Raw genomic sequence first — 12,066 nt, forward strand, 5'->3', positions numbered from 1 at the left:
TATCGGGTAAATGCTCAGGCTATTTTTCTTCAAATATTTCACAACAAAAATCACTAGCCTATTATCCGTAAACTAAAGATTTTTTTTTCCAGAGTAATGACGAATTATATATAAATTTCTGCAACCCCCCTCCCATCCCCCGAAATTTATTATACAATTATTTGAACGCTGAATGAGAGTTAGGAAATTTGGGCCTTAAATGCACTAAGACACAAACTCACACTTAGCATCAGGAAAATTTTTATTTTAATCACGACCCTGTTCCCAATCTTTTGGGCACGTGATCAAACCTAGTTTCAATTCTTGTGCTTCTTGCGCTAAAATTGCGTGATTGAAGTCATTATTTATAATGAGTGACGTCACCAATCAATACTCCGCGGATTTGAAGGTCGGGAACAGAGAGAGAGAGAGGACGAACGGAGGGCAAAGTCTAATGAAAAATTGGAAGTTCTAAATAGTTCGCAACTGGAAGCGGTCAGAGAAAGGTCTTATTCATTTTATTTATTCAATGTAAGTTTACCTTTTTTTACATTTGGTTATTTGTAATTGTGCGCTTATAGAATAATCCTAGGTAAATTTTTTGCAGTTCATATTATTGACTTGCGAATAAAGTAAGCATACACTCGTTGCCTTTTTTTATGTTCTTTCCAAATATAATAATCATTTTTGCCGCAAATGAATTTTGCCCCCACCCTTGTATATACCAATACAGGGTATATATTTGCACATTAGGGAGGCAGGGATGGAGGTAAATTTTATTTCTTATCTAAATGAGAGGTAAGTTTTAACTTTACCCCCCAACCTTATGTGCAAATAAATATCCTGAATTGGTATATATAAGGGTGGGGGTGAAATTCATTTCCGACAAAAATGATTATTATATTTGGAAAGAGCATAAAAAAAGGTGGTAAATATATACCAAATCATATTATTGAGTTATGACTAAAGTGAATATACCATTCGATGCCTTTTTTTATGCTGATTACGAATATAATAATCATTTCTATTGGAAATGAATTTTGACCCCCCACCCTATATATGCAAATTCAGGGTATATATTTCTACATTAGGGGGTGGGGATAAAGTTTAAACTTACCGCCCATTTACATCAGAAATAAAATTTGCCCCCCCCCCTAATGTATAAACATATACCCTGAATTTGCATTTTTAGGGGGGGGGGCTAAAATTCATCTCCGATAGAAAAGGATTATTATATTCGTAATCAGCATAAAAAAAGGCATCGAATGGTATATTCACTTTAGTCATAACTCAATAATATGATTTGGTATATATTTACCAAAAAGGCATCGAGTGGTAGGCTATACTTACTTTATTCGCAAGTCAATAATATGAACTGCGAAAAATTTACCTAATCCTATTGTCTAGTTTATGTTCTTTTGTCAATGGGGATTGTTATGGTAGTAGCCATTATATTTCGGAATATTGTTGAATCTTTATTATTTGACCTATAATTTTTAGTTAATAAGAGAGCATAAAGATGAAATAGGCCTAGCCAAAGACTAGGAATCCCATTCCATACAAGTCTTTGGATAGATGTGTTCCTTGATCGCTTTGCTAATTTAGGTGAATTATTTTATCCATCAATCAATACCCAAACTCATGGCGATACCCAAACTCATGTTTGTAGTCAATCAATCAATCAATCAATCAATCAACCTTTTATTTTTAAATAAATGAACAAATGAAACAATTAACATGAACATTTCGACTCAAAGCAATGCTTATGCGAGTCACACCCGATATTGGTAAACAAATTTATATCACATTATGAAATGAAAAGAGAAGAGTTGATAACATAAGAGAGGGATACAGAATTAGAAAGGAAAGAATTGAGACAAGGTGGAGTAAAAGAAGGAGAGTGAGAGGATAAGATACAAACGAAAAATTGAGACATTAACTCATGCAGTATCCAATGCTGTGTAAGAGAGATATCGTTTTTGGAGTGTGCCAAATGATTTTATGGATTTAATAAGAGTTTAAAGATGGGGCTTTAAACCCACCATGCATGGCAGGCGTGAATCTCCAGCATTTTTATTGGGAGGGGGGCAAGAAGGGTCCATATTTGGATAGTCAAGGGGCTTGGGATATATAATATTTTTTCTCGACATTATTGGGGGGAGGTAACTGCCCCCTTTTCCCCCCTAACGACGCCCCTGGTGCATGATGAAATTAAATACCTACGTCTTTCTGAAGTCTTCATCGATCTAGCCTAAAGCCTAGGGTAAAAGACCTCCTAGGTACTAGGGTAGCCTAAAGCAATGAGTTTTTGGACCACCCCTATTTTACTACAGCATGATACAATGTGAGGGCAGTTACAAGAACACGCCTTCTTGGTCAGACTTTAACCAATAATTTGTCAGCATAAATTAAAAATGTGGTCTCTGTTTTGACAAGCAATAGAAAAGAAATAATTATACTTAATATTTGTGATTTACAGAATAAATATCAAACAATAAAAGTTAAATTTTTAGAATTAGAAGAAAATCACCTTTCTGTTAATATGTGAATAAAACTGAAAAACTAAAAGAATATATTCATCAAAATACGATAATTGGTATATCCAAAAAGCGGTCCTTGTAGGTAAGTCAATAAACTAATAATGTCAAGTATTTGATCTCATACAATTTTAATAATAACCATATTGATGGATAGCTTAGATTTTAAGCTTTTCTCTGATATACACAATTCTTCTAAATTCTTCTTTTTTAACAAGATGTGAGGGTTTTAGTTTTACATAATTTTGCTCAATTTAATACTGGTATTTTACCTACTTTTATTCTCAATGTAGGTAAATAAGCTAGGTTCTATGATTAGACACAAAACCAAAGGAGGCCTTCAGTCTGGAGTGCCGCATAATTTAATGTTTTTGCCCATAACGTCTAAACAAGTCGTCATCTTATATTATTTTAATGCCCCCCTCCCCCCATGGGTGTATCCTGAATATTTTCTGGTGACATTTATTTTACCAAAAATACGCATCATTTATTTGTTTATATGCATTTTTGTTACCTTTATACGATTTGGCAAAATTTGGGGGGGGGGGGAGCCTGAAACCTCCCTTTGATACGGAATAGCCCCCTTTCCTTTCAAAGACTTATATGCCTACCTACAATGACGTTCGCAGGAGGGTTGGAAGACCGCACCCCTGAAATCCATAAATTTTCCTGGATTTCAAGAATAAAGACACTTCTTATTGTGTTATCAAAAAAATATATTTTTTTTGTTACGCCCCCCCTTCCGGGTAAAACATTCTGACCTACGTGACACTCTTATATCGTATCGACACAGTAATTACTGTTTCTTTACGCATCCAACTCGAGTAGAAGCTATTTATTTATTCTTGTTTAAAAGAATGTCGTTGGCGAAAGTCCAGTCAAAAGCAACAAAAAGAACGTGACGCAATAAACCAAAAGATAGTAGCATGCAGAAACATCGTGATTTTCTCAGTAACAGAATTGTCCTATCTATTAAATAGTGTTCTCTTTAAGGTTTTGATTGCTGTAGGCTACGTAGTATGTATTCCTTCCATATAGCTTTGCAAATATTTTTATTTAAATCAATATATATATATTATCTTACTAGAATATGTATTTTAATAAATTTCGTTTTTGTGCAATAAATAAGTAGGTACTTACATATTATACCAACCTCACGGCTACTGTTGATATGTTTAAAACTAGTTTCTCTGTATGCTCTCGGAAATAATAAGCTTAACCTTATTTTGGTTAACTGTTACGCAGGTATATTATGATAAGATATTTAATATATAGAGTAGATTAGGTTTTTAGTTTAATGCGTTGTGGGCGGTCTGCTTTTCAGCATACTCTGTTGTAGTTTATATTATTTTGTGACTAAAGTCTTATATTTTCATTATATTTTGGTATATTTCATTAGGATTAACTTAACTTTACTTCATTAGTGTGGTCGGTATAATACGTAAGATGTGGTCGGTATAATACGTAAGCACCAATAAAGATATAGTCTTCACTCTCTTGGGAGGATTGGAGATGATTGCTAAAATTGGCGTGTCCAAGGGTTCTCCGATCTCCGTCCTGCAGCGTAAACATTGGTTTTCGAAACGACTTTATATTGTTTTTCCAAAATATAAAATTATTAAGCTTCAAGTTATTCAACAAAAGCTGTAAGTCTCGTATCCGAGAACATATCTCGGGGTGGTGTGGGTCACAACTAATGAAGAATGTACGAGATTCTTCGAAAAAGATTTTTTGCAATGTCAAGCATCCTTAAAAAGATATTGTGCAAGTGACTGGGTGCAAGCTGGGCTGCCACACAGTAAAAAAAAAAACCCACTAGATTTAGTGATTTTTTGGTAGATGTGGTCATATTATTCAATATTCTAGTGATTTATGTGCTGATTTAATGAATTTTTTAAGGCAATATGAAAAAAAACAATGGAAATAGTGGTAGATGACTGGGGTGGGCAACCCTGGGTGCGAGTCCTTGCTATCTAAATTAAATAAAAAAAACAAGTTTTTTAAACTGAAAGTAAGGAGCAATATTAAAAAACAACCCGCGCAGAACCTCGGTTGTAGCGGACAGGAACTTTCCCTCCTTCAACGCCGTGTTCTCTACGCAAAATTTTCACATTGTTTAACAAAAAAAGAGTTTTGAGAAAGTTAAACGTTAGCGTAAAGGGTAAGGGGTTGAAGAGGGGAAAGACCCTTTCATATACGGAATAATTTATGTTTGTTTTAGGTTTTAATGTCGCTCCTTACTTTCAGTTTAAAAAGCTGGTTTTTTATTTAATTTCTGATCGTTTTTTAAACAATAAACAACTTTAGCGTAAGGAGAGAGGTTTTGAGGAGGGGATAGCGCCTTTCATATACGGAATAGTTTCTGTTCGTTTTAAGTTTTAACGTCGTTACTTACTTTCAGTTAAAAAAACTTTTTTTTTTTATTTAAGTTTTTGAAAGTTTTTTAGTCAATACAGGTTTTGATTTTGGCTCACTGTACATGAATAATTAAAACAAAATTTGCTTATTAATTTTACTCTTATTTGGTTAAGTCCCTTTCTCGAGACTTATTTAATTGTATTTACGGATATTTTTATTAGAAACAAATACATGTCACTTAGAAAATAACTTATGTAACAAACTCCGATATTAATATATATTTAATATTCATGTTAGTGTGTTTGCCCCCTAGTCAATACCTTCCTCTTCAAGCTAAAGTTCAAATTTTGTTCCAATTTTGTTCCAATTCTTTAAAAATGACCCCTTAATCACACAGGCTGTTAATTATAATAAATAGCTCTTATGAAAGTACTAATACATGTTTGGCTTAAAGAGCGAGGTATTGACTAGGGGGTGAACCCAATCATATAGCTAATATTTTCTTTTCGTTTTAAGTTTTGATGTTGCTCCTTACTTTCAGTTGAAAAACTTGTTTTTTTATATTTAATTTCTGATTTTTTTTTTAAATAATGCTGGGGAGTCCGGCGCCCCCTTCATAGTAATGTCCCTTCCACCGTGAAAACTTCCTTCATGGAAAGATCCTCCCATATAACCCCCTACCCACCCCCACCCCTCACTACCAAAAAAAAATCCCCCTGAAAACCTCTGTATACTTTCCAATAACCAATGCTATATGTTAACATTGGGTAAAGTTCATAACTTTCAGCCCTCCCCCCGGAGGCTTCGGGGGATTAAGTGATCCTAAAACAAATAGTTATTATATATTCGACCATACTAAACAAAATAGCTGTCTCAAAATTTTGATCGAGTTACTTTGGGAAAAAATGAGCGTGGGAGGGGGCCTAGTTGGCCTCCATTTTTTTTGGTCACTTACAAAGGGCACTAGAACTTTTAATTTCCGTTCCAATGAGCCCTCTTACGATATTCTAGGACCACTGGACGATTCCATTCGTACGATTCAGTACGATTACCCCTGGGAAAAAAAAATAAATAAACACGCATCCGAGATCTTTCTTCTGGCAAAAACTGGAAAATTCCATTTTTGTAGATAGGAGCTTGAAACCTCTACAGTAGGGTTCTCTGATACGCTGAATATGATGGTGTGATTTTCACTTTAAGTTTTATAACTTTTAGGGGGTCTTTCCCCCTTTTTTCGAAAATCAGCCAAATTTTCTCAGGCAGGTAACTTTTGATGGGTAAGCTTAAACTTCATGAAACTCATATATTTGAAATCAGAATTAAAATTTGATTCTTTTTATGTATCTATTGGTATCAAAATTCCGTTTTTTAGAGTTTCGGTTTGCATTGAGCCGGGTCGCTCCTTACTTACAGTTCGTTACCACGAACTGTTTGATATATCGAAGAGCGTGGTTTCTCATTGAATTTACAATTTTTAAACTGTTGTTTTTTGGGGTTTAGAGGGGGTACCTAGGTTATGTTAGGTTACGTATTTAACGTATGCTATGCTTTACCCCCCGCCCCCTTAATGTGCAAATATCTAGCCCAAATTTGTTTCTTAACTATTATATATTCATCCTATTTTATTTTTTTGATTCGCATTAACCAAACTTGACTTCTTGCGTGTGTACCATTAAGTGCACAAGTACCGTTTTATTTTGTTAATTTTTGGGGGGGAGAGGCAAAACTCTAAAAAAGGCTAAAAATAGGACAATTAACGGTAGATAGAAAATAAATAGACAATACAGCTCGAAATTTTGGCGCAGGACACAGGCCGAAGCCCTTCCTTTTTGCGTGTGTGAGTGTTGTCATTTCTTGTTTTGGGTAATGCGAGTTGACTTGCAGTTTATAATCAATTTTAGATTTTATTAATGTTGGACTTAAGTTGTATGGTAATTTTGTCCTAATTTCGTGAAATGTTACCATTAATAACGAATTGATAATTAATAAACAATTAACAAGACTGTCTAATGTCTTACAAAAGAAAGTTTCCTAAATCTAGTTCCCCTACATGACTTCCAATTTTTATTATTTTTTTTAATGGATGGCTATGCAGTAAATTAATAGGAGGCTATTATAGCAAAAATGTGCCGAAGTTGTGAATTTCTTGGAAATGTATGCTTTGAAATATACGCTCATTTGAAGAGTACAGTGACAATTACATAAGAAAAACGCCCAAATGGTGCAAACAGGCCCATCTGGCAATGCTGCTACTACTTCTGACAACTCGTCCTAACACCAAACCAGGTGAGGCCAGTCCAGCTACACATGCTTTTCATCGGCAGTACAGGTACGGCCAGATCTTTGTATGGGAAGTGAAGTCTTAACCCTGGAGGGATACTGAAGAGTGCATTTGATACTGGATTTTTGCGTATTTTAGTAAATATGTCTTAGAAACCTTTGTTTTGAGGGTCTTTGCACAATGCTTCGGACAGTTTTTCTCTATGTAAAGGTGCGCTTTACATAGGATTTACCTTATGCACATGCGCTTTACATATTATGCGCTTATGCGATTTATCTTATGCGCTTTACATATTATGCGCTTATGCGATTTACCTTATGTGCTTTACATATTATGCGCTTATGCGATTTACCTTATGCGCTTTACATATTATGCGCTTATGCGATTTACCTTATGCGCTTTACATATTATGCGCTTATGCGCTTTACATATTATGCGCTTATGCGATTTACCTTATGCGCTTATGCGATTTACCTTATGCGCTTTACATACAGGATATAGGCCTACCTTATGCACAAAACCATCGGGTAATCAGACATTTTTTCCAGTTCTCTTGTCGATCTTTTTTTTAGTTGTCAACATGTAATATTTCTACCTGTAATCTCTAATTATTTTTTTTACATTTTCAATTAATTTTGTAGAAATAGTTCAAAATGTCCCTCGTTGAAAAACTGATGCACGAAGTTGAACCAGCGGTTCGTGTGTCTGGTGGTAAGGTCACGGTTGTTGGCACTGGCCAAGTTGGCATGGCTTGCGCTTTCAGTATTTTGACCCAGGTAAGTCCTTTTTGTCTTTCCTTATGTTTGAATTTTTTATTGTCTCATAAAACAAAATTTAAATATTTTGAAAAAAAAACACAATTTAAAAAAAATAAACAAAGTTTTCATAAGCTATTTTTAAATACTTTCAAATGTTATATTAATAGTCATAGATAACATACAAATTTTTGACATAGAGATAATAATTGAATATGAATTTGCGGTGGTTAAATGAATTGCCCTTTTAGGGGGGCATAGTGGAGAACCACGGAACCACTATCTATTCATTTGTTTTTCTTCCAATCGCTTTGTATGGAAAGAGTTTTCGTTAAATCTTAGAGGGGGGCTCATTCAAAGTTCTAGTGCCCTTTTAAACAGTCGAAAGTGATTAGTTTAAAATAAGATACGATTTTTTTTCAATTTGTTTGCATCTTTATACTTACTATGACCTCAGACTAAATTCCTAATAATTCGCTCTTCACTCGGATCGGGGTGAAGTCACTCAGATATTTAAATTTCGCCCCGAGCATCACCAATCCTAGGAACGGCCCTTTGGCCTGCAATATATTTCTTTATGTGTACGGGAAAAAGAATTTGATTTTTGGTGCCATTAGTTTTGTTATTAATAGTATTAAACCGTTTTTTGGAAGTGGCATATTAAAAAATAACATCCTTTCCAGGAATGTGGGATAACTGGTCGCAATTACAAATGCCGTTTGAATTGTAATTCGTTTAGCTTTTCCTTAAAGTGTATTCGTGTTGGTTATAATTTGTTGACATAGAAAATTGAATGTTTATATTTAAAAATGAAAATAAATATAAACAAATATGTGGAGCCCTAAATATATACTTTGAGTATATTAGGGTTTGAACTCTTTGTTCAATGTTCAACGTTAGAACTCTTTAGGAAAGTGATACATCCATCTCAAAAGTCATCCATCTCAAAGTGATACATCAGGACATCCATCTCAAAGTCTCGTCCTTTTTCGTTTTATTTCAGTATATCCATTTTACGTCTTTCGTTTGTTTTACAGTTTTTTTTTCTATCGTGAGGCATAACGAATACCAAAGATATTTCGGTACTGTTCTATTAGCTGCAACCCAAGCGAGAAGTGAGGTTTGGTTAATGCTAATGAAATACAAAATATGATGAAAATATAATATTTTAGAGACAAATTTCGGCTATATATTTGCACATTAGGGTGGGGGGGGGGGTAAAGCATAGCATATATTAAATATGTAACCTAACCAAGGTCCCTTTTCTCCCCCTAAACCCCAAAAAGCAAAAGTTTAAATATTGTACAAACCCCTGTTTGCAATCTCGGCATAGGATTTCTCCGTTGAAATAACCAGTTTGACTAGTTTCTTTTATCATCTTCGCTGCGTGGGTTGCAGCTTATAGAACAGTATCATTATTTCTTATAAGATATTACAATCCTTTTAATTGACGCTTAAAAACACTAGCGATTTGTCGGTGGCTATTTCCCAAGGCCATATCCAGGGGGGAGGGGGGGGGGGTTACCCGGTTTGAACCCCCCCCCCCGAAATTTTTGACCGAGTCGAAAATTAGTAAAACCTTAGTAAAAATTAGTCGAAAATTAGTAACCCCCCCCCGAACAAAAATCCTGGATCCGCTCTTGCTATTTCCCCCTCCCATAGATGTTTGCCCCTCTCCAATTTTGGAAATAGCTTTTTTATAGTTTCATTGAAAAAGTATTTTAGGCTTGTTTTTGTATATTAAAGCAATAAATTACCCCTCGCCCCAGATTTCGAAAAGTCCATCCCCTCTAGCGCATTTTCGTGAATTGAGGTCCCTGTTGTAATACCAAGATATTTCTTTTATTATGGCAGCTTTGCTATGAGAAATATACAAACAGGAATTTGAAAAATAATATAGTAAGTTTTAGTAAAAAAATAAAAATCCAAAAATTGAATTTGTTTATTTTAAGCTGTTTTTACTTCTTGTTATGAGCATGTTAAAACCATTATGCTTAGTGTTGGAGCCGGCAATTTTTACATGATTCATGTCTTGGTTGCAAATTTTATTTGCAAACATTTAAAATTGAATACTTTTAACTGAACAACAAATGGAGGCTTACAGTGTTTTCACTTCACTGTTTCTATTTTTCTCTGTTAATATACCTGGTATGCTGTTACACTAATTTAATACCGAAGAATGTTGAGATGCGATACTTTTTTTTTATTTTTGACCTATTTTTAAACCTTATTCCATATAATCGTTGAAGGGAATTGTCTCTCTAAATCTAGAATTATTGCTTAAAAAAAACACACATTGTTTTGAATAATGTCATCGCTTAGGTCGATTCGCCAGCTGGGCTCGATATAGAGGGGCTCGAGTTCAAAACACTACAGGGAAAAAAGTTCCTCTAAAGTTTGATTCTACCTAGTATTTTAAAATACATTAACAGGGTTATCATACCCGGGAGACGTAAATAGGGTATATTGGGCTTCGGCCAAAATCTCGGGACAATTTCTTATGTAATTTCTTATATTTTCCATATAATCTGCACATAAATTTTAAACGCCCCCTCTCGTAAAAAAAGAAAACTAAACCATTTTCTTCCTTACATCTAAGAATCATTCCCTCTTCATTTACCATCCCTCAATACCTATCTGAACAATTTATCTTTTTCTGTTTTCGGGTATTCATGTGTGAATCTCACGTCCATGCCTTTGTATGCCACAGATTACATCTCTTTTGCGACTTTGCGACTCTTTTGCGACTCAAGTTTTTCATCTCCTTTCTTCCCAACCTGCCAGCTAAGCCATTTTTTATCTAGCGATAGCAAAAAGCCAGATTTATCGACTTTTTATCAGACTTCGCCAGCTCGCCCTAGCCCTTAGGCATCGCATGCTTTTTATCATGATTAAATAAAAAAAACAAGTTTTTTAAACTGAAAGTAAGGAGCGACATTAAAACTTAAAACGAACAGAAATTATTCCGTATATGAAAGGGGCTGTCCCCTCCTCAACGCCTTGCTCTTTAAGCTAAAGTTTTTTATTGTTTTAAATAATAAAGTTGTGAGACAGAGTCAAACTTTAGCGTAAAGAGCGAGGCGCTGAGGAGGGGACAGCCCCTTTCATATACGGAATAATATCTGTTCGTTTTAAGTTTTAATATCGCTCCTTACTTTCAGTTTAAAAAACTTGTTTTTTTTATTTAATTTCTGATCGTTTTTTAGTTAATGCAGCCTTTATTTTGGTTCACCGTCATTGAATAAGTAAACAAAATTTTGTTCAAATTCTTTAAAAGTGACCCCTTAATCACAAAGGCCGTTAATTAGAATAAATAGCTCTTATGAAACTACTAAAAAATCTTTGGCCTAAAGAGCGGGAATTGACTAGAAGGTGAATCCAATCATATAGCTAATATTTTTTTGTTCCTTTTAAGTTTTGATGTTGCTCCTTACTTTCAGTTGAAAAACTTGTTTTTTTATATTTAATTTCTTATTTTTTTTTAAATAATGATGGGAAATCCAGCGCCCCCTTCATAGCAATGTCCCTTCCCCCATGAAAACTTCCTTCATGAAAAGATCCTCCCATATAGCCCCCAACCCCCCCCCACACCCCACTACCAGAAAAAATTCCCCCTGAAAACGTCTGTATACTTCCCAATAACCAATACTATATGTTAACATTGGGTAAAGTTCATAAATTTCAGCCCTCCCCCCGGGGGCTTCGAGGGATTAAGTCATTCTAAAAGACATAGTTATAATATTTTCAACCATGCTGAACAAAATGGCTATCTCAAAATTTTGATCGGGTGACTTTGGGAAAAAATGAGCGTGGGAGGGGGCCTAATTGCCTTCCATTTTTTTTGGTCACTTAAAAAGGGCACTAGAACTTTTAATTTCCATTCTAGTGAGCCCTCCCACGATATTCTAGGACCACTGGGTCAATACGATGACCCCTGGGAAAAAGAAAAAAAAAAACAAATAAACACGCATCCGTGATCATTCTTCTGGCAAAAAATGCAGAAGTCCACATTTTTGTAGATAGGAGCTTGAAACCTCTACAGTAGGGTTCTCTGATACGCTGAATATGATGGTGTGATTTTCATTAAGGTTCTATATCTTTTAGAGGGTCTTTCCCCCTTTTTTTCGAAAATCAGCCAAATTTTCTCAGGCGCGTA

General features: G+C 34.8%; 1 protein-coding gene across 2 annotated transcripts in view; it reads left to right on the forward strand.

Annotated features, from left to right (window-relative positions):
* Positions 1 to 372: 372 nt before the first annotated feature.
* Positions 373 to 12,066, forward strand: part of Ldh (Lactate dehydrogenase) — a 31,784-nt gene continuing 20,090 nt past the window's right edge. The window contains exons 1-2 of one of the 2 annotated variants that reach the window (XM_089099364.1): positions 373 to 510; positions 7,797 to 7,931. In XM_089099364.1, the coding sequence (XP_088955490.1) occupies positions 7,809 to 7,931 (123 nt within the window). In that variant the 5' untranslated portion in view covers positions 373 to 510; positions 7,797 to 7,808. Of the gene's footprint in view, positions 511 to 3,430; positions 3,534 to 7,796; positions 7,932 to 12,066 lie in introns of those variants that run through there. The other variant, XM_089099363.1, reaches the window with a different exon arrangement.

The sequence above is a fragment of the Artemia sp. Qi Xiang Cuo genome, chromosome 13, assembly GCF_049724085.1.
Source record: "Artemia sp. Qi Xiang Cuo chromosome 13, ASM4972408v1, whole genome shotgun sequence".
Taxonomy (NCBI): domain Eukaryota; kingdom Metazoa; phylum Arthropoda; class Branchiopoda; order Anostraca; family Artemiidae; genus Artemia; species Artemia sp. Qi Xiang Cuo.